General features: G+C 47.6%; 1 protein-coding gene across 1 annotated transcript; it reads left to right on the top strand.

Moving 5' to 3' along the window:
- Positions 1-331: 331 nt before the first annotated feature.
- On the top strand, positions 332-23356 carry LOC142032954 (eosinophil peroxidase-like). The gene is given in 16 exon segments (XM_075032391.1): positions 332-412; positions 2470-2614; positions 2616-2662; positions 3715-3789; positions 5403-5487; positions 6404-6579; positions 8103-8226; positions 8871-9000; positions 10121-10327; positions 11328-11643; positions 14134-14294; positions 16154-16400; positions 16799-16969; positions 19239-19476; positions 21111-21334; positions 22420-23356. Coding segments are annotated over 15 exon segments (2253 nt in total). The 5' UTR covers positions 332-412; positions 2470-2585; the 3' UTR covers positions 22443-23356.
- The last annotated feature ends 4381 nt before the right edge of the window (positions 23357-27737 follow it).

Genomic DNA, 27737 nt, shown 5'->3' with positions numbered 1-27737 from the left:
CAGGCTTTGGTAGCTAAACACAAAAGGCTACAAGAAACAAAAAAAATAAGGTAAAATGGAAATATAATCTAGATGTTCTGCTTTGTACCCTGTGCTTCTAATTGCTGTGCTGTATCCCAGGTGTTGATGGCACGTCTCTGCTCTGAGGTGCTATTACTTGCATTGACATACTCGTTTCCTCACTCTAGGGGAGCAGCACATGGTCTCTCCTTTGCTGCTGAAGGTGGTGAGCATGAGGGCTTGGCACTTGCGTTGATGCTCAACAGAAGGCTCACCCAAACGCATGGCCTTTTCCATCCACTGTTATCTGGGAGCAGGGTCAGTCTCCAGGGAAAGCGCACATTCAAGAGACAAAGCATCTCTCAAAACCTCCCACTTCCATGGTTTCTGAAGCAGTTTTGAGAGCAATTAAGTAAGTTCCTAATTGTGAAATGCAATTGTCAGCACAGATATGCACTAACTGTCTCACTAGCCTTTAGAAAATCGTTATCCTCTCCTAACTGGTGAGCTGCATGATACAGCAGTGTCGTGGTTTAACCCCAGCCAGCAACTAAGCACCACGCAGCCGCTCGCTCCCCCCCCCCCCCCAGTGGGATGGGGGAGAAAATTGGGAAAAGAAGTAAAACTTGTGGGTTGAGATAAGAACAGTTTAATAGAACAGAAAAGAAGAAACTAATAAGGATAATGAGAACACTAATAAAATGACACCAGTGGTAATAAAAGGATTGGAATGTACAAATGATGCGCAGTGCAATTGCTCACCACCTGCCAACCAACACCCAGCCAGTCCCCAAGTGGAGATTCCCCCCACCACACTCCCCAGTTCCTAAACTAGATGGGACGTCCCATGGTATGGAATAACCTGTTGGCCAGTTTGGGTCAGGTGCCCTGGCTGGGCATGAGAAGCTGAAAAATCCTTGACTTTAGTCTAAACACTACTGAGCAACAACTGAAAACATCAGTGTTATCAACATTCTTCGCATACTGAACTCAGAACATAGCACTGTACCAGCTACTAGGAAGACAGTTAACTCTATCTCAGCTGAAACCAAGACAAGCAGATGAAACGCAGATAATGCCTTTGGAAACCTGCCAGCTCTCCCTTTGCACAAGAGCAGTGCTGCGCTTGCCATTGTGCAAGCAGCTGGTGATGGTGGCAGCTCAGGCAGCTACTCTGCTTCTCTTTCGAACACGCTGAGCTCATAGGATCACAGAAAGGTGTGGGGTGGGGGCATCTCCTGAGCCTCTGGTCCCCTCCCTGCCCACAGCAGGGCTACCTCAAAGGTCAGGGGAGGTTGTTCAGGGTCTTGTTCAAGTGAGCGCTATCTTCAAGGATGCAGATCCCATCCCTTTTCTGGGCCATGTCCGTGCACTGCACCACTCTTATGGGTGTTTTTCTTAGATCTAATGGGAATTTTCTTTGCAGCACCATGTGCCCATTGCCTTTTGTCCTTTCACTGTGCATTTTGGAAAAGACTGGCTCTATCTGCTCTATAGTCCTCCCATGAGATAGTTGCAGCCAATAGTGAGGCTCCCCTCTCAGCCTTCTCCCCTCCAGGCTGACCAAACCCAGCTTTCCCACATGTTCTGTGCTCTAGGTGGAGCCCCTCCAGTTTGTCAAAACCTGTCTTGGACTAGGGGTCTGCAAACAGGACCTGTGCTCCAGGTGCAGCCTCACCCGTGACTCACTGCAAGATCTGCAATTTGCTTTGCAGATTTTCTTTAAAGCACTGAAGGACCAAGACAGTGTGTCAAAAAGTACGGCTCCACCTGCAAGGACCCCAGCTTCAGGGACAGGGACACCTGCAGAGTCACTGCTAGAGGCACTGTGCATCCACACACAGGGAGGAGTTCAGCTAATAGACGTTCATTTAACCTACCCTGGGGGAAGAATGGCAGAGACTTGGGTGCTCTCAGTCTGTGCTGCTAAACCAAGGAGTTTCTGTTACAGAAGGAAAAACACAATTGCAAGGTGCAATTAGTTAGGAGTGAGCTGAGGAACAGCGTTGGTGAGCAACTCCTTTGCTTCTCTGTACACCAGCTTGTTCAAGCACATCGTTTGCCTGATCCAGCAGTATGCCACTACCCTGCCTCATTGGCTCAGCTGTAACACGGCAAGGATTTGGCCATCAGCTGGATTTGCACTGGGGCAGGGAGAGGGGCTGTGGCCGGGGAAGAGGTGATACTTTGCCAGATCAGCTCCCAGTACAACAGTAGTTTGGGCAAGGGTGAGATCCTACTTGAGCTGCCCTGTGCTTAAGATCAGCAGCTGGAGATTGGTGAAGCCTGTTCAAACCGTCATCCAGGTGCCTCCTCTTGCTGCTCCTGCCTGTGCAGGGAAGTGCAGAAGGAGCAGCATTCGTGGACCCTTCCAGACCACAACAGAGACACGGGGCAGGGTGGGTTTAGGGAGGTGGGATGGGGAGGGCTGAGCAAAGCAGACACCCTTCAGAGGTGGTGCCTCCATAGGTGGATATGAAGACAGCTTTTTCAGCCTCTAAGAGCAGCAAAGGATGAAGAGCACCATGGGAGAAGGAACCCTGTCCTTGTAAGACATCTGCAGAAGGAGTGAAGACTCTCAAATCATGGCAAAGTGCTGCCTTGTGTCTTCCCCCCAAAAAAACTGGGGAAGCTCTGCTTGAGTATCAGGCTGTGTCTTCAGGTGGGTGCAACAGGAACCTCCCTGCTAGGGAGCTGGGGTGGGAGGTGGGTGCTGCACTGCCTTGGCCTCATGCACCCGTGGGGGAGTTTCCAAGCCCTGTGGGTCAGCCCCGCCGGGGCGCCCGCTGCAGATAACACCCTGCTGCAGATAACACCCTGCTGCAGATAAAAGCGCAGGCACAGAGGGGACCATGGTGAGGACAGCAGAAGATCGCAGGTGAGAGCCTGGCCCCTTGCATGCTTTTGCTTTCATGGAGCACTTATTTCTGTACCATGGGGGGGGGGGGGGCTGGGGCTGTATTTGGAGCACCCAGCTGAGGTCTGCGTTTCCCACTGCTTGTTTGATGGCTTCCCCCACCTTGCTCCAGGGCAGGCAGAGCCACTCTGCCTGGCACCAAGCACAGCTGGAGCACAGCAAGGATGTGGCTCGACCACATTGGGGCTCCTGCACAAGGAATGGGTTTAGCTCGGCATTTTAGGCTGGACTCTGGGCTACCTTTGCCGGCAGCTCTGTGGTGGGTGCTAAACAATGTGCAGTAGGCACAGCCCACAGCTCTGGGCATATGCTGATAAAGCTGATTGCTTTGGAGCAGCCTTGGGAGGTAAGTGCATCAGCTTTGGGCAAAAACATCCCAAATGTCTACGTGTAGAGGACCTTCCATGCTGCCCTGGCTGATCCTTCTTCCCCTCCAGCTCTTCTAACCCCATGCACCAACACTCCCTGCATGCTCCGTGTTGCTGCCTGGGCTCCCTGGCAAACTGCCTGCCTGCAGCACTGACAGTGTGTTTTACCCCCTGCTCCCTTTTGTGTTGCCTCCACAGTCCCAAAGCAGTGTGTTCCCACCAGTGCCTGAGGTCCCTGGGACAGGAGGCAGCTCCCTTTCCACGTGCCACTGCAAGTACATCCCTGGCAGCACACTCGCTCTTGGGGAGCGTTGCACTGGGAAGGGGACACCTTATGATCTCCCTTAACACATGCCATCAGCAGTGTGGGTACTGACCTTTCCAATGCACAGATTCTTGGTTTTCTTCACTTCTTGCCTTTCTTTGCAGGGATGAAGGCAGAAATCTTCCTGGGGCTGCTGGTGATCCTCAGCCTGTTCCAGGCATCTGTATCTTCTTCCTTTGGTATTGTCTTTTTCTTAGGTTTTGCAGATCAGGGTCTTTTCTGAGTAGGAAAGATAAAGTTAAGTCTAGAAGAGCCTGAATTATTCTATTGTAAGCAGCAAAGTCCTGAAGAGGTGTTGGAAGGAGCATAGTCAGTTTGTATCTACTGTGACAGCAATCCTGGCTGTTTCATGTTTTTATCGGTTAACATCCTGTCTGATTTCTTAAAATCATGTTAAAGGAGAGGTCCGTTCTGGGAACCGCTCCATCCCCACGGTACAACGGTCTCCCTCCCTGCAGGCTGTGCAAAGCGGTGAGCGCAGCCTCTCCTGGGAGAGTGCGGTTCAGCCCCGGGGGCGGCAGTGCCAGCAGTGGGCAGGTCGCTCACTCCCTTCATGCTATTTTTTATGGAGGCTGAAAACTGAACTCCCCTCTTCTCGGGGGGGTTCGTTCCTGTTCTCAAATTGAGGAATGAATTATTGTCTCTTTCTGAAGTGAACTTGCTTTGGCTGCTGCAGCATTTGGTGAATTGGAGCTACCAGGGGCTGTGGAGTTTGGGGATGGGGCGGTCACTTGGTGCTCTTCCAGCCCGGAATCACTGCTCCAAAACATATAGAGACCTCTGCCTGTTAATTTGCAATGTAAAATCCTTCTGGAAAGCACATGCCTGACCTTTCATTTGTCTCAAATGGTGGTCCTGGCAATAATTTTTCTCACCAAGATTGTCGAAGAGGTGAACTCTGGGTTGATCAGGGAAGATATTTTAAAGAATCTGGGGAGAATTAGGAGATATTTATCTCCTTTGTGCTGATTTCTGAAGTTTTCTTCTTCCCTAGAAGCTGTAGAAAATGCTGTCACTCAGAGAAGCCTACCAGGGGCTGTCCCCTCCTGTTCTGTGACCCGCAGCCAGCAGATGATGAGGACACGATTCACTTTTGGGAGCTCCCCGAGCAGGAGGGGGATCAGTCAGGGTGGCAGGAGGTTGCAGGATGGACTGGGGAAAGCAGTGGGAAAATCGGGCTGCGTACCCTTCTGCCTTGATGTATAGGGGGATATATATGAGCTTTGGCCATTTGGTGCCAGGGGGAAGGACCCAAACTCACCATAGGTGTATTGGCAACGTGGCTATAACCAACCTAGGATAAAAAGGGGGGGGGGGGGGGTAAAGACAGCAATGAGGAAAAAATGCAGACTAGAGCTCTTAATGCTTGTCATGGCAGCCAGAGGTATCTGTGCAGGCTCTCTGAAGGCAACTATGGCTGGAGGTGTAGAAGTAAGATGAATCACATTAATTGGGGTTGCAAAATACCTTGAAGAAATAGCAAGTGCTGTCCTGTGAAACAGCAGGAAGGATGATGCCTACATCTCTCATGGTGGCTATTTGAAGCCTTCACTGATGGAGATACCCTTTTCATGCCCAGGATTGACTCTCTGAGTCTCCCCTGAGGAATATATGTATATACAGATATCTCTCTCTAGAGAGCAAGCAGCAGCAATTACTTCCAGCGCTGCTGTGCCGATATCCCTGGGTGCTGGAGGCATGAAGACAACCCCCGTGCAGCACAGGGATGGTTCCAGGTGGGAGGCAGAGCTCTCACCTCTGCTCTTTCCTTTCCCTTACTGCTATCTGCCAGAGGAGCTGTCAGACGCGTCCCTCCTGAGCAGCGTGGATGAGGCCAAGCAGCTGGTGGATGCAGCCTACAAGCACACACGCGACCGGTAAGAGTCGGGGCTGGGCTCAGCTCCCGGCATCCGCCGCGTGCCCTGCCTGCGCTGCAGCACCAGCAGCTTTTTCTCCTTTCTCCGGCAGAGCGGGCAAGGGTGTGAGATCCTCCGGGAGCACAGTGGGCTGTAATCCGGCATTTCGCCTGCCTTCGCCCTGTTTTTACACCACACCTCCAGTCTACGGGGTCACTAAGAGCTGTAACACTGTCCTCCTTCATGCGTGCCATTCCTCCCAGCTCAGTATTGCTTGGCTTTGTTTCATTCCTCAGGGATACTCCAAGGAGGACTGGAGGCAGCACAGGCTCCTCCTGATTTCTAGTGGTTCCCTCCTATGGAGGGAGCAAACCACTGTAGGCTGCAGTGAAGACATTTAGTGGGATCTGCCAGGAGACCCCAGCTTTTGCCACCATGGTTTGGGAGCGTACAGCTTCCTACCAGCCCATACATACCCTCCTTCAGTAGCCATCCTCTGAAACCCCTGGCCGGCTTAGGGACCCCACCATCTGAGAGGAGGCTCCAGCAGCATTAAGACAGGGTGACTTGGAGACATTTGGGACCTCTGGATGGAGACTGGCACCCATACACATTGATGAGCTGCCTAACAGCTGAGTGATGTTTGGTTGCCTCAAGGATGTAAAGACCTAAGATTTGTCTTCTGGCAGGTGGAGCTGGGCAATTTAAGATATTCCCTTCCTGCAACTCACTCTGCTCCTCTGCCGAGGGTGGCAGGAGCAGCCCTGGTCTCTTCCAGCTGCCATGCAGGGAGGGAGAAGGCTCTGTCTTTGTTTGCATTTCAGACTAGTAACACACCAGGAGAGCTGGGGTGCCCGACGCTCCGGTGGATAACCTGCAGGACTCTTGGCTTTGCCCCATTTCAGTCCTGCAGATTTTGTTTTATTCTTCCTTGCAGCATAAAGGAGCACCTGCAGAACAATGCATTGGCCCCAATAAAGCTTCTGGGATATTTCAAACAGCCAGTGGCAGGGACTCGGGCTGCTGTTCGGGCTGCAGATTACATGGAAACCACACTGACCCTCCTCAAAGAGAAGCTGCAATGGGCTGTGAAGGGGGACTTCAATGTCACAGGTAGGGATCTCACTTTTCTGGGAGGAAGGCAGAGGAGGAGGATATGGGGCTTGGTCACTGGGGCTTTGTGGGTCTTGGGAGGAGGGAATGAAAGGGTGTTATGATGGGCCATGACTCAAATCCCTCCCACATGACCACAGTGAGGAAAAGCTGAGTTATTTTTCCATCTTAAAAAATTATTTGGGAGTTTATTGGTTAATGAAAGTGCTTTGTGCGCTTCCCTGGTTCTTTCTGCAATATAGTGGTTAATGTACCAATGGGTCAAAGCTTGTAAGACTTTGCTAGATAATATTCTTTTGCTTGAGTAGGGAATGAGCAAACACAGAGGATGCGACTCACAATAGCTCAACCCCACAGTAAGTAGTTTTTCTGCCAGACTTCAGCAAGCAATAGCCAAAGTCACTGCCAGCTTGTTCTGCATCGGGAACAGGATGCTGTGAGAAAGGCACAGAGAATAAGAACAGAGCAATGTGAAGGGACATTTCAGCATGTGTCTTGAAGGAGCAATGTCCTCCATGAGGTGGCAGTCCTGGCCTCCCGGCAAGACCGGTTTGCTGGGAGCAGGAGGCAAATTAGGGGCAGTAAGAGAAACAGCTCAGAGAGGCACGGGGAGGGCTCCTGCCACATAAAGATGAACTCATGGGGATCCCCAGCATTACAGCAAAGCACTGGCAGGCCAAGACATCCGTCATGGGGTGTTCCAGCATTGCTCCAGCACGGGGTGAGAGGGAAGAGGGAGGCAGGGCTGACTGTGCTCGTCTCCAGCCCCCCAGCCAGGAGTGATGCTCCAGCACTGCTCCAGAGACTTGCCAGACCACACAGGTGCCACCTCTCACCCGCCTGCCCAGGAGGCAGCAATGGCTTCTTAAACCATGTGTGACCCAAACTGTTGGTGGCAGCCGTGACTAGGAAACCTCCAAGGGACTCAGGAAGGACGTGGTATGCTAGCAGCAATAGCCAAGAAGGCTTTGCCAGTTGAACTTATCTCCCGTGCATGGGGAAAGCTGCACACTGGAAATGCAAAGCCAGCATCCCCTTGTGCTGCCCAGCCCCCTGATGGTTTCCTCTCCAGGCAGCTCTGAACAGTGGTGATACACACTGGTGGCTGCTTCACAGGGTGGAAAAATCTTGTAACACACCACTAGGATGACTGTAGCTCTTAGCAATTTATGGTGGAGATAAAAAGGGAAGGGAGAGGAAGGAAAAAGTATTGCTAATGCTAGAAAATCATTCCGCTGCTGCACAGGCCTAACATGTAATTATAAATAAGATTTGACCACAGCTTTGTTGGGTTTAATGCTTTCCAAACCAGAAAAAGCAATCTGCTGCTCTAGAGAGCAACCTCAGCAGATCTTTGAACAGGAAGACCTTAAATGACAGCTCCTTGTCCTCTTCCAGATGATACCGTGATAAGAAACCATTTCAAAAGTACAAGGAAAACTTTTTCCTGAGTCTGGGAGGCACTACTAACCCAGCAGGGCCAGTATGTTCCTGTATGTTTGTTCTCTGTTGTTACCTGGCAGACTTGCTGACACCGGCTCAGCTGGAGATGATTTTCAAGGCAAGTGGTTGTGACCAGCAGGATAAGAAAATAAATTGTGGCGCTTCTTCCCGCTACCGAACAATCACTGGCGAGTGCAACAACAGGTGAGGGGGCTGTGTCAACAAAAGGATGGATGGATGAGTCCTCCTTCAGCAGATCTAGACCCACGTCCCCAAGGATGATCCATGTAGGATGACTTCTTTAGGGTTTTACAGCCCACAGTGTTGTTTCCTAGATGTGTGGAGCTTTTAATTACAGTGTTGCTTCGAGGGTTCTTGGTACTGTACATGAACTAGCTCATGGATCAAAATGCGAATAGCTCTGTGTTGGGGACTGACTCTCCAGCCCAGGGTCTCTGTCATCAAGCCGCGTCTTTCTGTGAAATGAAGGTGCATAAGTCGCTGCCCCTTTTCTCTGACACTAAGCTTTCACCTTTGTTTTCCACCCATGGTCTGAGGTCCAGGGTCCTTCCTCAGGCTGGATGACACAAGGAGTCACCAGCAACCTGAGTTCTTGCCCGATAGAAGCTGAGGCTTGGTGTGTATTATTATTATTATTGTTGTTATTATTAAACCTGAGGCTTATTGATAGCACCAAACCCATAGGGCTGCAGCAGCTCCCTAACCATTGTATATCGCCATGTTGTCCCATTCCAAGGTTCCTGTCTCTCTCCACATCCATGAGCTCTTGGCCCTGCCATGATCCTAATGACACTAACAGTTTGTTGTTCTTCCATTCACTCTGACAGGAGAAACCCATCACTAGGAGCTTCAAACAGAGCCCTGGTCAGATGGTTGCCAGCAGAATATGAGGATGGTGTGTCAGTCCCCCACGGGTGGACAGAAGGAAAGCGTTTCTCTGGATTCCCCTTTCCACTGGTAATGTTTGCAACAGTCATCTGAAAATGCAGTATCAGGGCTTAGGGATTGCCAGTCCTTGGACAGATCACAGGCATCAAAGTGCATGTCCACCAACTGGCATGGTGGTGATCATGAGGAGGAAGTTAAATTCACCAGCTTCAGGTTGATCACAGGAGAATCTCCACTGTGGTCTAACAGAAATGCTTTCTAACTCCCATGCTTTCAGGAACAGCAACGGAAAATTAATCTGATTACTGCAGAAGTGCAGCATAAAGAAAGAATTACACAATGTTTTCTTTTAAATTAAGTGCATTTAAGCCAAAGTAATTTACTCACCTTTTTTGATTTGATTTGTGGAAGCTGGTTGTCTCCTGAAAAGCGATATGCCGGAGGATAAAATGAACAAGTGAATCCCCAGAATAAAAAGTATCCAGCTAGAAATTCTGTGTGTAGGTCCATGGGTGGGGTGATCTGTGGGGGTGCATGTGGCTCTCATGGTGCCTGGACAGGAGCAAGGACACTGTGATGTGGTTTCTGGTCACTTGGGCTTGGTGCAACAACAGCACTAGTGAGGAGCTCTGCAATTTTCTGGTTGTGTACTTTATGCTCATGCTTTCATTGTACTTCCTAACCCTGCTTTACAGCACAGTGTCAGGGCTTGAGCAGAGTTTTGACCACTTTTTTTGTAGTAATACATGAAGGAAGAACTGGTGGTGGAATTGTGATAGATGGGGAAGGGATGAGAAGGGAAGAGGGCTTTGGGAGTGTGTCCTGCTAGAAGGAGTTTACTGAGATAACTTTCAGAAATTTCCAAAACCTATTTTTTTTCCACACTTCTATTTCAAAGTGGTATTTTAAAACCTTTTGCCTCCCTTTCCCAGGCTATTCAGTATGGCTCTTGCTTAGCTGCTTCCATATGTCCATCAAGGGATACTCTTGGTCTAGAGGCTCAGAAACCTGGCTAGAGCCAGAATAATGCAGTGCTCAGGGGGCACTCAATAATGCCTTCCAACTCAGACAGAGATTTTGGTTTTTTCTGTGAAGTCTAAGGAACACCTTGTGAATTTTTGCTCATGACCCTACGAACTGATGCAGCCATGCATACAAGTCACACATGTTCTGCCTTCATCCCCTGCAGGTTCGAAAAGTGTCAAACGAGATTGTCCGCTTCCCTCCCGAGCAGCTCAGGATGGACCAGCAGAGATCACTCATGTTCATGCAGTGGGGCCAGTTTATTGACCATGACCTGGATTTCAGTCCAGACACCCCAGCCAGAGTCACCTTCAGTGGCAAGGTGGACTGTGACACCAGCTGTGCCAAGCAGCCCCCTTGCTTTCCCATCAAGGTACAGCCAGCCTTCTTCTTGCAGAAAAGAGAGGGAGAGGGTATCTACCTTCCAACCAGGAGATGTTGGTGGCTCTCCCGGTCCTTGGCCATGGAGGGACATCCTCTCAGAGCAGGCCAAGGGGTCAGACTGCTCTCTGTAAGGTGACGGTGCTGGGTCCCAGGGGCTGTCCCCAGACGTCAGGCACAGTCACAGCTTGTCTTTCCCCCATTTCCAACCATTTACCCATCTCCCTCAATGATATGGCTTTGCTTTGGAGGTATGGTGCAAAGGCAACATGGGTGAAGCCTGGATTATAGTAAATGTGTCAAAGGCAGGAGATGATGGCTGTCAATACCGCAGCAAATCCATACCCATTTGATGGTTAAATGCTCAGTAGTGCAGGGGGCAAGGAAGTGATGAGCATCTCTCAATAGTGGCTAAGGCATTAGCACGATAGTCACATTGCAGTCTCCACTCCAGTAGATGCTTAATTATGTACATGTCCGTCCTGCTCTCCTGCCTTTGAAGATGTACTGCAGCTCTGGCTCTCCCATCTACCTGTATATCTTTTCAAGGAAAACTGCAAAGGGATGGAGCATCACTGAGTATTTGCCCAACATGCATTTGAGAATGCAGGCAGGGTCACAAGTTCTGGATGACAACAGTCCACAATGTAGTTATGGACACTAGACTCCAACATGAGATAGGAACACCTGAGCTTTAAAGATTCAATCTAACATGTATATATCAGGGAAAAAAGTTTAGGTATCCGTAAGACTGTATGAAAATTTAGATATCTCCAGGCTTTTATGCATATTTGGGACTTGGACTCCTAAAATGGCGTCTCTGCTGCCAATCTGACCCTTTATATCTGGGATTTATGACTGATCTCCTCACTATCTAGCATGGGGACTGTCTTTGAAATGGCTCCTGCCTAGCATTTCTTATGGCTGTAGTATCACAGTGCAGTTTCTGCACCCCTGAACTGGTGATTAATTAATCTTCTATCTTTCTGCAGATCCCACCCAATGACCCACGAATTAAAAACACGAGAGATTGCCTTCCTTTCTTCCGCTCAGCTCCTGCTTGTACCAGCGGCAGAGCAATTCGAGATCAGATCAACGCGCTCACCTCCTTTCTTGATGGCAGCATGGTGTACGGCAGTGAAGTGCCTTTGGCCAACAAACTGAGGGATCAAACCAACCAGCTGGGCTTGCTGGCTGTTAACCAGAATTTCACTGATAAGGGGAAGGCATATATGCCCTTTAACAACGTGCAGAAGAGCCCCTGTCTTACAGTCAGCAGAGGAGCTAAAATCCCTTGCTTTCTTGCAGGTAAGTTGGGTGCTGGCACCCCTAACCCTGAAATCCAGAGCAAACAATTCCACCAGCTCTAGTTCATTTTTTTACATTGTTTGTTTTTCTTATTTAAGTAAAAAATGGAGCATAGCAAAACATCATGGAAGACTGAAACAGGCTGTGCTAGGTAGGAGGAAGGTCTTCACCATCTCCAAGTCTTTGTGACTATATGCCTGGGGTGAAGCTGCCCCATCTGTTCTCAGCAGCTCTGGTGTAGGGCCCAGAGAGCACATGGGGCTGCTGGAGGTGACCTGGGAACCAGTGCCATGATGGAGCCAAGCAAATGCAGCACTAGCAGACTGGCCAGAAGGCAATGGCTTGTCCATACTTGCCATTTGGAGGCTGTCTCTATTCCATCAGGATAGGTACAAGTGTGTTGGTGCTGGGCTGGGTCACCTTCTTGAAACATTTGCTCATGCTGCTGCACATGAGTGCATCTGCTGCACTGTGAGAGGAGCTTAGATCCCAGCTGGACTGAGAATGAGGCTAGCCACAGACCAAGGTGACCTTTTAAGATGTGTCCCCACCACCAAGAAGGCTGGGGGTGCACTGGCAGCAACCAGCCAGGACATCAGCATAGGCGTTCAGTCCACTAAGACAGCCTCCTGCTCCATTTATCCTTATTCATGCTTTTGGTATCCTCTTGACCATTTATTCAACCTAAAATACCTCCTTTTCTCCTAGGCACAGCCTCCCAAAGCCACACCTCCCCTCCAGCCAAAACTGCACAGCCACTGCAACCTTCCTATCTGCTGCCATTTGCTGTCTTCTCCTGTCCCCAGCACACAGAGACGAAATAACTGACCTGGAGCCCTGAGCTTTGGTCCCTTCTCCCTGGCCCTTGCTGGTGAGGACCAAGATGTTGCCACAAGCCTGCAGCACCCCAGAGAGGGATGTTTCTGATACGCCTCGTGAATTAGTGTCTCACTCGCTGGTTCTTGCCTTTTGGCGACTAAGACCTCCTGGCTAGCTCTGCTGGCTCTGACCACACTAGGCTGCTCATGGCACTGCCAGAGAAAGCTTGAGGGCACAACAGATCTCATCAGCTGTGGAGCTGATTTCTATCCCTTGGCCCCCTACATATCTGGCCCAAACTCCTCCGGACAACATCCCCATGGTCCTTGGATACCATCAGGACCTGGTGGTGGGACTGGTGTGAGAGCTCTGCTTGGTGTCATCCTCCAGTGCCCTCCTTTTAAGCGATTGGTATTTTATGTTTCCTTCAGCCTCTTATACCTCTCCATCTGTCCCATCTCTTGTTCCCTGTCTTCAGCTTCTTCCCCAGTTCCATGCAGGTCTCTCCCTGGTGAGGACCATGCAGGACCTGTGGCCAAAGGCAGATGCCCAGTGAGAAGCAGAATGGGCAGGCGTATTGGATGCTTCCCAGGGTGGGCTCTCAGCCCCCAGGACTCCACAGCTAGGGGCTGCTGGAGCAGTTGCTGTCCCATAGCTGGGTACATAGCCATCAATGAATTTATAGTGAACATTTCAGGCTGGCTCGGAAGCTCCTTTGAAAATTCAGCGTCTTATTTGTGACTTTTCCGGTCCCTGAGAACTGGGGAAATTTTATGTGTGCAGTTGCCTAATAGGGTTCAGTGATTTCCTACTGGAGCTCTGTTGGAAGCCCCAGGGGGATACGTTCTGCTTGAGGAAACCTCACAGTGCTTCTTTTGTTTCTTCTTCCGCAGTCTCTTACAGACAGCCTTTGACAGTAAATGAAAAGGGCTCTGTGCTGAATGCAAGAGCAAATCCCTCTATTTACTATGGGACTAGGGGACTAAATACGACATAGTTACTTTTCTCTGAGTGCCTCTTTATACTCTCATCACCTGCTTGCTCTTGGGCTTCCTGCCCTAGATGTTTGAAGAAGGATTTAATATTTCATTGTGATGCTCTTTGTAATTTATTCCTTCAAGTTGTGACTCATTTTGCTTTTACTTTTACCCACCAGAGAGCTTGATTGTGACTGTCATCTTGCTTTGGCTGTACTTTCAACTGGTTTGAAGGATGCCTTCTGACTTTCAGAGCTCCCTTGGCCATCCTGTCTTCCCTCTGCCCATTTTCATTTCTTCACTCGAGCTGTGAGAATGTCTTTCTTATATGGGAGTCTGGAGAACGCCTACTTGTATTTAGCTTCTTAAGTTAATGCTCCTAGCCCTTATTTTAAAAAAAAACCTTCCCCATCTCTCTGTGATGCTGAGTGCAACCATGGTGGCATCTTGGCTGTTGCTGCCAAGCAGAAATTTGGCTTTTCACTGGTGCTCTCCAAGCCTCGGGACCCAAACCCTGGTTTCCTTCTCCTCCTGTGTGTTTCTTACCCATCTTCCTCACAATGCAGATATTGAGACATGTAATAATTTCTCTGTGCATGCTTCCCAATGCGACTTTCACCTCCTTCCAGTGGGAAGCAGCCAAGCACACGCAGGTCACTGGCAATACAAGTCTGCTCACTTGTGATACTCCTAGGTGATTCTCGAGCAAACGAGATGCTGGAGCTGGCATGCATGCACACACTCTTTTTGCGGGAGCACAACCGCCTGGCTAGAGGGCTGAAGAGACTAAATCCCCACTGGAATGGAGAAAAGCTCTACCAGGAGGCACGAAAGATCCTGGGTGCCATGATCCAGGTACCAGCTACAATGTCGTATGTCCTGGGTCTGCTGCCTTGTCTTGCAGTCTCACAGAATTAACGTGATGGGCTGTGTTAGTGTGGGGTGTCCAAAGGGTGCGGTATTCTGGGGTGCAAGTGACCAAATTCTTTCCACCAGTCCCTTTTGTCCAAAGCAAAATCACATGGTGATACCTGAAATAACAAGCACAGAGGGGGGCCCCCTGAATCTTTGATGTCCCTCTACTGTTTAATTTCCAAATTGCTTGATGGGTTTTTAACCGCACATTTTTGTTTGAGAAACATGGGGACAGAAAAGTCAGAGGAAAAGTTTTTCTAACTAGTGTTTGGTACAGGATAAAAATGGTACTGGAGATTTGGATTAAAATTCCTCTGGGTTGTGAGTCTCCTCCTCTCAAGAAGCCCCATGTGCTGCAACAGTGGGTGCAACCAGCCATGGCATTCCTCTGTCCTTTCTGCTTTGGGGCAAAGAGCCCCTCAGGACTGTGCTGCACCACAGACTTCACCCTGAATGAGATCCTAGGGTCACAGAAATATTTCTGTGCTTGGAAGGGACCTCTCAAGGTCTCCTGTCAAGCCTACGGTTTGGAGTAGAACCAGCTTCAAAGCCAGATGAGGTTTCACAGCCAACAGAAAAGGCCAGCTCCTATGAGAGAAGAAGACATGGAGTTTCCAAAGGCAGTGCTTAGTCGTACCTAATTGGAAACCTGTCTTCTTAGTTGGCTCAACAAGCAAACAAAAAGCAGGAATATCAAAAGGTTTAAGTTTTTAAAACTGTCAATTTAAATATTATAGTATTGTTGAATAAACATGTTGGGTAAGCCCATGTGGAGAGACTCAAACAATTGTGCTAAAAGCATTGTCTCCATCATCATGTTTAGATCAATGGTTTGATCTTCTTGCAATTTTCAGACAATTAAGGCATTTTCACCTACTGACACAGAATTTGATTTTTTAAATTATATTGCGCAGCCTCTTTAATATCTCAAGGAGACATGAGACCAGGGTTGCAAATCTCTACTATGGGAGGACTAACACAGCTGCCTGTGGGTATTGATATAATCTGTGCCAACACTGTTGACTTTTTCTTCATCATCTGAAGCATTTAGGGTGGGAGGGAGGAGGAAATGCAGTTCTACCTGGCTGATGGGAATGGCCTCTACCTATAGGACAAGAGGGGAATATTTGGGAGGATTTGGCAGACTTTCATCTTGCTCTGACCCGCCAGCATGTTGAGGCAGGGAGGAGCATGTCTGGGGACACCTGAGTGCCAAGTCCTCAGCACCAAAGGGCAGAAGATCCCAGTGCACAGGCAGAGAATGAGCGTGGGTCAGGCACGAGCAGTGTCTGTGCTTCCTGATGTTTCTGGAGCAGTTAGGGCCACTTTGCATTTTCATGCAAATCACTGCATGTTCATGCACATCTCATTACTGCTAGAGAGTGTAGCGATCCCACCATGCACGGCTGGAGAAACCAGGAGCCCAGGCAATGGCCTGCAGCACCTGGTTCTGTGCCTGGAGCTGCACCACCTGTGGCATGGTACAATGGCCAGCTGCAGAAGAGGCTTTGAACCAAGCTACAGAGCCAAAGAAACAGAAATGTCACTCCACAGTGCCAGAAAGGATCCTCACCAGACTGCCAGAGCAGCTTGGTGAAGGTTTGATGAGGTGAAAGAACGGTTGGCCCTGGGGAGTCTCTCTGCTCCACATCTGTGCTAGCAAAATCTCCTACATAAATCCCATCAAAGAAGTCCAGTGTGACAGCTCCTGTAGTTTGAGACACGAACAATAACTTTGCCCAAAGAAACTGATGGCCAAGTGATTAATGATAGACACTTTCCTTGTTTCTCCCTAGTAGATTATAACCTACAGGGACTACCTGCCTCTTCTGTTGGGAACCAGTTTCCGGAGATTGATTCCTCGCTACCGGGGCTACAATGAGTCTGTGGATCCTCGAATATCCAATGTCTTCACCCTGGCTTTTCGTTTTGCTCATGCTTCAGTTCCCCCAACTGTTGACCGCTTAGATCAAAATTACAAGCCCATAGGTCCCAAAATTCAACTCAGAAATGCCTTCTTTGCTGTCTGGAGGATTGTTAAAGAAGGTAAAGCCTTTCTTGCATCTCTGCAGTGTAAGTTTATTTCATTTGGCCTTTTCTGCCCTCTCTGGATGAGCTCCTGCTTCAGCCAAACTTAAAAGCAGTTTGCATTAAATGTATTAAATGACCTTTACTACCAGACAGAGTTTTTCCCAACATAGCTGTTCTTTGCAGTCAAATGCAGCCCATCTTATTATGAAGCATGCAATTTGATTGCTTAATTGCTGTACACTCTAAGAATGTTATTCGAAGTATTTTCTTTTTAATTCTTTAAGTGCAGGAAAATTGATTCTTTTGTAGTAGAAGCTTATAATTAAATATAAGCTGCGTTCAGCTCTCCTGAGCCTCTTACGCACACACTTGCCACCCTGCAGTGCTCACAAGTCCCTGTGTAACTGTTGCAGGTGGTATTGACCCCTTTCTCCGGAGCCTGATGGCTAATCAGGCCAAGCTGATGACACAGCAGCAAATGCTTGTGGATGAGCTCCGGGATCGGATGTTTGAGCAGATCGAAAGGATTGGGTTTGATTTAGCTTCGCTTAACATGCAGCGTAGCAGAGATCACGGCCTCCCAGGTAAGTTGGCTGTGGGAGCAGAACTTCCAAAGAAAAACAAGTGGAAATCAGGCATTCTTGTGATTGAACATTGAGAAGCATCTCCAGCCGATGCTTGGCTGAAATTACCCTTTCCCAAATCTTTTCATCATTTCTGTACAACCATAGATAAGTAGGTAGGAGGTTGAGCAATGATGTCAAAGCCTGGCTGGAGCTGGAGGAGACACATGGCACACGGCTAGAAGAACATGGGGCATTGCACAGAGCAGAGTCAAGTGCTCAGTAACTGACTTACTTGTATTGTTGTTCAAATGAGAGAATTGGGAAAGTAGTTCAGCAACAAGTTTGCAGGAATTAGGGCCAGAAGTCCCCCGTGGCTTCTCTCCAAGCGTCTATAGTGGTCCAGCCCAGCCACGCATGAGTGGAAGGGCAGATTGCAATGCGTGAGGAAAATCTCATCATAATTCTATAAAGACTGCGTCCCAGAAAAAAAAAAAGCATGTCAGAACCACTTTCAGGGCTCTGCAAGATGCAAAAAACAATGTAATGGCATTGCAAGATGGTCTTGAGAAACAGACTGTTGATAGGACTTTACAACTGGCTCATAGATGTGTTGTTGCCTAACAGTGTTATAAGGATGATGTAGTGCCTGGAACTGCTGTGTCAGTGACGTCCTGGGAGATGCAACAGGGCTCACTTTGAAACTGTGATGAAAAGCATGCAGGATTCACAGGTTTTAAGCCCAGACAAAGGCTTTGCAATACATCCAGGTGCATGGTCAGGTCACAGGATTGCTCTGCCTTTGCTGCAATAGAAGGTTGCCATTTTTCCATGCTTTATTTAGGAACACTATTGTGCAGAACCTGATCTGAACCACAAATCCTGAATTTATAGCTTTGACTGCTGATCTGCTGCAGTGGAACTGACATGTATTTCTAGTATGAATTTGTGTTTAGCTCCTAGCCTTTGGGTCTCAGCCCACCCCTGAGTGCTACTGTACTCCTTGATATTAGACAACCTGTGAAGGTGATGACAGTATAGCAAGATTGAAAAAGCTTCCTAATTCTTTTTCTGATAAAGCAAATTCTCAGTCTCCTTGGATTGTTTGATAGTGGTGTCATCCAGGCACCATATACTGTATGTTTTTTCTCTGAATTCTCCCCAGTTTTCAGACATCCTGCTCACAGCAGAGATGTATGTTGCTGCAGCATCATCTCATCTCTGCACCTAACAGTTCACTAAGTTGCCAGGTAGGAGAACACATTAATGCCCCATAGACTTTTCCTCTACTTAAGTGGTCATTTGATAAGACAGTGAGTTGCAAATTGCCCTTTGCTGGGTACATGCCTTCTCTACCAAGATGCAGAATTATGCACCAGTTGTGGTTCAGTGGATTTTCAGCTGTTTGCAGTACAGAAAAATTAGTCCAGCTGGCAAAGTCCGGTGGACCTCTCCCACCTGAAGTAACTTGGGCTATGTAGAGCTTTCTTTGCAGTGTGGGATGGCTTGTCCCTGTGGCTAGACAGGGACGCAAGTGAGACCAGCTGTGGGGAGGTACCTGGGCACTATCCTGTTGTACGGAAAGAGGTAGCATCAACGTCTTGTCCAGATTCACTTTCAGTGAAGGCAACATCAATGAGTTTTGTGAGGACCTCTCTCCTGTGGCTCTGTCTGAAGGTATCTGAGACTGTATGGTCTCTGAGCTCCCAGTGTTCCTGGGTCACAGTGAAGATGAGGCAGCCATTAGGCATGCCCAGACCGTTCATCTGAGCACCCAGAGCACAAGGTTAGGAGCAGTCTCAGCACATGCAGGATCAGGTACATGAACACAGGTTTCCTTTGCAATTTGAAATGCGCTGGGATTGCTCCTCTGAGTTTCTGCTGCAGCTTCAGCAGGCTGTGGGTCTCCTGTAGTTCCTTGGTCACATCACCAGGAGGTTGTTTGAGACACACCGTGGCTCTGGAGCCTGTGCACAGGCACCTGCATTGCCGCTGAGTGGAACAGCAAAATGGTACTGGAAGGTGGTGGAGCAGCTCCCACTAGCAGAGATCACCTGCAAAGACATGGCTTGTCCACAAACAGCATTGAAATGCCAGGTAGGATGAATTGGCTCTGGAGGAGTGGAAAATCAATGGCATTAACAGAAATATAGAAAAATTTAGAAAAATATTTTAAACATATTGGGACCCTACCTGTGCCCCAGTTCTGGGAAAGAGGGGAAAAAAAAATCTTTCCAGGAGAGGGAAACACACTACTTATCTGTCTGCTCTGATACCCAACTACTTGCAGGTTATAACTCCTGGAGACAATTCTGTGGGCTCTCACAACCTTCTGGATTGAAGACACTTGCTCGAGTGTTGAGGAATCATGGTTTGGCAAAGAAGTTCATAGAGCTGTATGGGACACCAAAGAATATTGACATTTGGATTGGGGCACTTGCAGAGCCCTTTGTGAATGGAGGCAGAGTTGGGCCTCTCATGGCTTGCCTTATTGGCACCCAGTTCAGGAACATTCGTGATGGGGACAGGTAAGAGAGGAGCTGGGTATTCAAACGCCAAAGGACAGAGGGAGAATGGAGTTTATGCAGATTTCTTTATGCAGATTTGGAAACTGTTCAAGTTGTTTGTTGCTTTTTTTTCATTACTCCACCAAATGTTTCTTTCCCTTTCTGGTGATGTTCTTATTCCCTGTCTAGATGATGGTTGAGATCCTAGGTTAAGATCACTTCCCAGCCAAGTGTTCTCACTCTCAGCCTGTTCGCTGCCAATCACTACTTGTGCAAATTGGATTGCCCTTCTCTGTGCTGATGGTTCACACCCCATGTGAACGGTTGAGCTCTTTTCCTCCTTCAGATAAGTGGTTTCAAGGAGTCCCATGTTACCATGTGTTCAAACAACTGCTCACTCCAGCAAAGGGAAACATCTAAATACCTTAACAAGAAAAACAGGTACAGCTCTAAAGGTGGGAAAACGAGGATCTAGATGGGTTGACTTCACCAATTAGAAAAAAAGCTGTCAGGTTTAATCAGCCTAAATGGCTTGCACTGACAGTAGATGCTCAGCATCCATTGATGTGGTGGATCATGCTTTCGGTAGTTTTGAAAATTTGCCTGCAGACCAAGGGATGTTGCTGAGGGACTAACACACTTTCAGACTTTGTAGGGAGTAAAAGAGGTGAATTGTTCTCTCTTGGTTAAGTCCCAGCTCAGCCCAAGCTGCTTCCCTGGCACTAGCAGCATCCCTGTCCCCTCTCCGTGGGACTGCTCCTTCTGGGCTGCTGTGCCCTGCAAACGTCAAACATCTGTCCACCTTCCATCTCCTGAGTTTGGAATACACAGCTTTGCACTATTGCAGTGTCTTATGCACTTCTCAGGGGTCTTAGAGATGATTTTTCACTATTTCTCCTTTCCACCCTGGTTCTGAGTTGGAACCCTGTGGTCTGACATGTAGCAGTGTTTGGTCTTCACTTGCACCGGGATATGGGTGGATTGGGGTTTGCTTGCCAGTCAAAATCATTCAAGCCATGTTGTGCTTTCAACATACCTAAAGTCCTCCTTCTTCTTGAAGTTGCTTAGGGACATCAGCTGCAGAAGTGAGTTATATACCCCATTCTAAGCTGCATTTCTGAAGCAATGTCCCTGTACTTGTTAGCAATATTGCCTGAAAAATGGGATCATGAGCAGTGTTTCTGGGAAAATTCTCTGGCCAGAAAGGCTTACTATGAGCTCAAAACCCAGTATTGGGAGCTTAAAGGCAAACAGTCTACTGCATATCTAGAAATCCTATTCTTATGGCAGGATACAAGAACCCATTTTTTTTAAGGAGAGTAATTATAGGGCTCGTTCCAGCATGGCAATCATGTGGATATAACCAGTCTGTGTACAGCATGTGCAGAGTTTTCTGTTTGAAAGAGGGTGCCTTTGCCTCATTTGAGGGAACACAGTGCAAGGCTTTAATTCAACTGCATCTTTATTATATGTCCATGTCAGAAAAGCAAGTTAAATTATCCAGCTGGTAAGTCAGGGCTCTTGATTTAAATAACAGAAATTTAAATTTGTTCTTGGCGAAAGAAATGTGTTAATGGGAAATAATGTTGCAGGGGTCTTGAATGTGAAGAAGCCAGAAGGCAAAAATCTGTTGTGCTGTCTTCTTTCTCCTGCAGGTTTTGGTGGGAGAGCAGAGGGGTTTTCACTCCTGGGCAGCGCTCTTCACTGGACAAAATCTCCTTGTCACGAATAATATGTGACAACACCCACATCTCTAAAGTACCAAGACATATCTTCCAGGCTAACAGATACCCTTGTGGCTTTGTGAGCTGCAGCCAGATCCCAAAGCTGGACCTCAGAGCCTGGAAGTCGAAGAGGACTGAGGAAGTTACAGAGCAAGGTATAAGGTTCAAACAGCAGAAAGTTCCTGCCTGTGAACATGTGAGGTAACCAGACCCTGAGGCTCTAAAGCAGAGCTGCCTAACCCAGGTCTGAACATATGTGCCAGGTACATATCTAGCACACATTTAGATACTCCATTTCATCAGGTCCACTGTGAGTTGCTCCTCCAGCACACAGATTTTCCAGCATCAGGATTGCAAGATCAAGCTAAGTGCACTGCTCTGGGATTTTTCTGATTAACAGACTTTCCAGTTTAGCTCTTCACTGTTGATGCCTGTGCTTTTCTACAAGGGAGGTGATGCCTGGATTGGGGAGGCTGGTCTTTCTGTCTAGGTGCTTGGTCTGTCTTTTGCACAGCTCTGAGCAGGCTGTCAGCACATCCCGGTCAGGCCAAAAGTGGCTCTGCACTTGGATAGAGATTCCCACTTTATGGAAGAGATTGTGGTGTTTGATGTCTCTAGGAAAGTTTTTGCCTATATTTATAGTATTTCCCTCAGCTGCCTTCAGGATTTGTAAAATTCTTGAGGTTTAATGCTTTTCTTCCTAAATGCTCTCTGAAATCCCTGAGAAGTAAGATGTAGGAAAGAATGGCTCTCCCCTGGGAAAGGTAGGCTGCTTCAGTGCCTTAGGGCCATGCCTTTTCCTAACAAAGCATCACATTTCCTTTGCTCTGACAGTCAGGCCCTGCCACGCTGTCATGATGATATCCAGGCTGTGAGAAGCAGCAAACCTCTGCAGCTAACAGCAATCATTAAGAGCTCAGGCAACTCCATGTGCAGTCAACTCCCACTTTCTGTGAGGATGGTTCATTATATTCTCTGCAGGGCTGTGGGATTATCAGCTTGAAAGTATGGCAGGGCACAACCATAAATGCCATCTTCAAGGTGCCAGAAAAAGTGAGACCTGTAGGATCTTGTAGTCAAGGAGGGATCCCCAGAGGTCTTTAGAGCAATCAGGACTAATACCAAAGTTATCGATCCCTCTGTTCCAGGTTAACCTGGGGAAATAAATCACACAAGATAACAGGGAGCTGTGGTATGTCCTTTTCTCTTTTGTTAACACATTGCTTTTTATGTCCTGTAGAAGAAGCTTCTGGTGACTTCTAATGCCGAACATTGAGGATTCCCCAGAAGTCCAGATTTGGGAAGCTGCTGAGGTGGATTATTATTTTTTACTGTGTTTATGCTTTTACTGCCTGAAATGTTTGGACGTGGTTGCTGTCATTTGGTTTGTCATTGCTCAATTTAGTTTGCATGAAGCCTTTTCTGTGAGATGGAGTCCAGCAATAAAAGAACTTCATGAAAAGAGGTCCCAGATCTGTGCAAATCACTCAATATCACAAAGCAAAGCAAAATGAGTTATCCAGACGCTGACTCCCAATCAGACCAGCTGCTGGCTTCGGCATTTTCACATACTCTGTGTTTCAGTAAGCTTTACTGTCAAAAACATGTTTTGGACCCTCCTTTCAAAGTTTCCAACCTACATAGAAAGAGATTGGGGCACTGGAATGACTGCTTATTCTTGCTCTCCATTTTTTTTTTGTTGTTTAAAAAAAGCACATCCTTCAGTTTCCAGAGAAAATCTACTGATTTCACGGTACCTTTGAGTGAAGCAGAAATACCTGTCATGCACCCCAAATAGACTTGTTTAAAATGCCCTGTTTCAGGTTTTGCTTGAATATGGAATGAAGAAATTGTCCACATGGAAGAAAGCTATTTTCTCATTGCTTTTTGCCTTTAGTCCAGAATGCCTGAGGCATCATCTAGTGTGACAGAAATCTGTGACAAGTTATTCCTGCAGCCTGCCATGAGCCAGAGTGACTTACCCCTGGGCCATGGAGCTGATGGGATGTGTCCTGGCAAAGATAAGAACAGTCTTAATGTACAAGAAAGTAAAAGCTAATCTAGTTTTACTCCAGTGTTGTGCCCTCAATATCTTTTCTTGAAGGGACCAAAACCGCTTTCTCCTTCCTCTGTAGTCTGCTATGTTACTGTTATCGATCAATAAATTGCAATTTTGAGGTGAGGCCAAAATGTTCCTGTACTTCGTAAAAGGTGGAGTACCCACAGGTGAGTGGAGGATGGTAGTAGGTTTTGTATGGGAATATTGGACAAAGTCGATTCAAGAACCTATGTGTTTCTAATGAAAGAAGTTATTTCTTGCCGAAGTCTCTGATCAGTGCTCCCGTGTCACGTGACACTATGAAACATTCCTCAGGGAAAGGGCCAGGGCAGGACGTAGTTCCAACAAACGCTTGACAAGAATCTCCTCCTTATCACCCCCAAAATGGCACGAGTCTCTGTGAGATCCTTGGAGAAAAAGAAGGGGCATAGATACTGACTTCTGCCAGCACTTGGCCAGGGTAGAGGGGCAATGCTGGGGCTGCGTAACACCCTGGGTGTGTACGCCAATAAACATAAGCCTGGACACGTTATGGAGGCAGAAAGCATGCAAACGTGCCCTAGAGTGGGTTGAAGCCCACTGCTTCTTGGGTAAGTTCCTGGTGCTGAGAGCTACAAAGGAGTCAACAGGTTTGATGGGTGTGAGATACCTGACTACATGGGGGATGTCTCAGTCTCTCTAGTTTTAGTTTTCTAGTATTAGTTATCTAACACCTGTACCTCCAGCCTCTGTTCAGCCCCTTGGGGACAGAGGAGGTCTCATTCCTTACCTTTTGACTTCAGCAATTAACTTAAGGGAGAGGAAATGACTGGATCGAGAAATCACCCACGATCTTTCTGTGTGCACTAAGCACAGAGGATCTATTTTTCTAATTTTAGCCAAGCACAAGGCTGAAATTTGGAAAATTCAGTTTAGCTTATCAACTTGATCAAACTGCTTAATCAAACCCATGAAATGCATGTACGGCAGGATGGGGGCTGTTGCAATAGGACTGCCCGGAGCGTGCCCACCCTGGCTGGTGGAGCCACTGAGATGGGGAACACAGCCTGCAGGAGCTGGGGCAGGATTGTTTGCCCTCCTCAGCCTCTGCTGCTGATTTCAGAAATGCAGCTCTCCCTGCCAGCTCTGCTGGAGCCTCTCATTCACTTTCTTTCCCACCTGCAGCCTCCCCAGGCTGTTTCAGCTCTGAGAATATATGTCCATCCTGAGTCCATCTTGCTCTGGATCTTCTCCCAGTGATGACTACACTTCACTTGAGTGGAGGCTTACCAACGTGGTCAGTGGGCTGGAGCACATGATATACAAAGAAAGGCTGAGGAAGCTAGATTTGCTCAGTCTGGAGAAGGGGAGAGGGCATGATGTTTTTTCAGTCTTCAACTTCCTAATGAGTAGCTATGAAGCCAGACACTTGAGAGCCACACAGTGAAAGGATAAGAGGTAATAGACAGAGATTACAACAAGGGAAATTCCCATTAGACAAAGAAAAACATTATTCCCCATGATAGTGGTGCAATGCAGACACAGGGACCAGAGAGCTAGTGCAATTGCCATCCTTGGAGATTCTCCAAACTTGCCTAGACAAGGCCCTGAGCAAGCTGATCTGGTTTTGGAGTTAACCCTGCTCTGAGTAGCTGGTTGGACTGCAGACCTCCAGAGGTTCCTTCCCACCTCAATTTTTCTCTGCTTTACAGTGATAAACTGTTTTATTTTCCAGTCCACAGTTCCCCTGCCTGTACTGTGCACTACCCCCATGGATGCAAGTCCTATAGCACAAGCTATTCTAGCCCATTGCATTACATTTCTGTCAGGGCTGTCTGGATGCCATGGAAATATTCATGAGTCAAAACACATTTTCTTGTAGAAACTCTTCTTCTCCTGTGTTGTGCTTTAACCCCAGCCAGCAACTGGGGTTGCAACCCCAACCATGTAGCCACTCACTCACTCCCCCCCCACCCAGTGGGATGGGGGACAAAATCAGGAAAAGAAGTAAAACTCGTGGGTTGAGATAAGAATGGTTTAATAGAACAGAAAAGAAGAAACTAATAATGATAATGATAACACTAATAAAATGACAAGAGTGGTAATAAAAGGATTGGAATGTACAAAAGATGCGCAGTGCAATTGCTCACCACCTACCGACCAACACCCAGCTAGTCCCCGAGCGGCGATTCCCTGCTCCCACTTCCCAGTTCCTAAACTAGATGGGACGTCCCATGGTATGGAATACACTGTTGGCCAGTTTGGGTCAGGTGCCCTGGCTGTATCCTGTGCCAACTTCTTGTGCCCCTCCAGCTTTCTCGCTGGCTGGGCATGAGAAGCTGAAAAATCCTTGACTATAGTCTAAACACTACTGAGCAACAACGGAAAACATCAGTGTTATCAATGTTCTTCGCATACTGAACTCAAAACATAGCACTGTACCAGCTACTAGGAAGACAGTTAACTCTATCCCAGTTGAAACCAGGACACCTGTCATTATGGAAATTTCCAGCTATGTCTTTGCTCATAAGTAGGTATCCAAAGCTAATGTGTGCCTTGTAAAACTGAGTGATGCATGGATTCATCACGGAGCTGCAGCCGGAGCATGATAAATACAGCTTCCTCAGTCCTGATGACCTGTCTTTAATTGATTTACCCTGGAATCCCTCTACAGTTTTTAATATCAGTGTTAATGCCTCTATTTAACTGAGTACTAACTGCATGCACTAGCTGATTTCCCTTCAGTAGTGTTCTCCTTCTGAAGACTGGGTGGCTGATGTGGTCCTTGGCACTGACCAGTCCCAACTCTTGGCCCTTTGGGACCTTGTTCCAGTCTGTTCCAGTGGACCTATTTGTGCCAGCAGGTTCCAGTGGGGATTGCTTCCATTTCAGAATCCAGTCCTCTTATTTCATCCTGAAATCATTGTTTTCATATGTAGAAGTCAATCGTGATCTTTAACTTAACTTCTCTCTCTCTAGCACTGCTGTATTGACGGCAGGCCGTTCTCTTCTGAGCCTTCAATTGCTTGCTGTGAACAAGACAATTTTCTTAGTCTTTTCCCATTAGATTAGATCACCTTTCCCACCTCCACCTCTCTCTCCTGGCCAATGTGTTGCCTAGCAGAGTTGATGAGTAGGAGAGTCGTTAAAGCTGCATGATATGAGCAAGACCCTCCTCTTCCTATCTAAGATTCACTTAAATTGAGCCAGGCTCTGAAAAGGGTGCAAAGACCTAGGAGCAAAAGGAAGTCAGTTGAGCATGGATACATCTAGTCTGGAAACGGGGAGCTTCACTAAAGCTGTAGTTTCTGAAAACGCCTTGCAGGTTAGGCAAGACCTGACTGCTTTTGAAATGGAAACATGATGGATCTAGGTGCTAGGGATCCTTGCAACAGAAGAAAGCTATAGCTGAGGATTTTTAGTATCTGTGGGTTTGGAGCCTAAATGTTTTGTTAGATCTGAGCTGACTATCTCTCCGTGGTGAGTTGAGAATGGCGTAATTTTTATTATCACTTTATGTCCTTGCCTTTTCCCATACTAATCAGAGATACTTACCAGCTGTAGAAAGCCCCAAATAACCATTAGCCTAGCTTCAAACTCTTGCATATCTGATATCTTCTTGGGAGCATGTCTGTCCTCAGTGCCTTGAGTGTGCAGAGTTACCATTCTACAGGGAAGAGCTTGGTGATGCCCAGTAGATGTTGGTTATTCCTCAGTTTGGTAGTGCCATGGAGAACCACTCCTCTCACAGCTGACCTCGCCGAGGATCCAACGGATCCTCATGCTTGTAAATCTGCTTATGTGGGTCCTTCTCTGGTCATGCTTTGTTTTGACCATGTGGACACCACCATTTGTGCTGGAGATATTCTTCTGTCTTTTCCTCAGGTTCAAGATCTTGTGTTCTTGTAGATCAGCTGTATTTTAGGGTTGCTGTGTTCCTTTGGGTAAGTCATCAACTTGCTACAGCTTAGTACCTGTTTGGTAGTGCACTGTATACTGCAGGAGCATAATTTCCTTACAGCTTTGATGAAAATATTTGAAAATTGCTGTCATTGACCTAAAATAAAGCTTTTCAGTGGTCTGTGATGAGTTCCTATTTGCACACTTCCCTATCACTAGACATTCTGGGTGAGTTTTCATGTGCAGAGTTGTGCAAGATGTTCCTCTTGCATTAGGAGCCTGACAACAGCAGGCTTGATTTGAAAGTTATGGCTTTCATAGCTTATGTCCTTGTAGGACAGCCATTCAAAGTGCCTTTCACTGGTATTATGTTTTAGAAACCTCTCTCCTGGTAGGTCAAGATGAACCAGTTGTGCATCAAATCAACCTCCACCCAATTGTGAAAGACCATAATAGATACTGATCAGATATTAAGAATATCAATAGTCATTAGGAAGGTAACTGTTCGCTGGACCAGACGTTGGATAAGCACCAAGCAGCCGTGACTAGTCTTTAGAAATGGGGTCCAAAAGGATGCCATTACAGAGGGGTCACTGTGCCTGGGTCCAGTGTGCGCACAT

This window comes from Buteo buteo, chromosome 7 (genome assembly GCF_964188355.1).
Source record: "Buteo buteo chromosome 7, bButBut1.hap1.1, whole genome shotgun sequence".
In the NCBI taxonomy this organism is placed as follows: Eukaryota; Metazoa; Chordata; class Aves; order Accipitriformes; family Accipitridae; genus Buteo; species Buteo buteo.
This window is presented reverse-complemented; position numbering and strand designations above follow the sequence as displayed.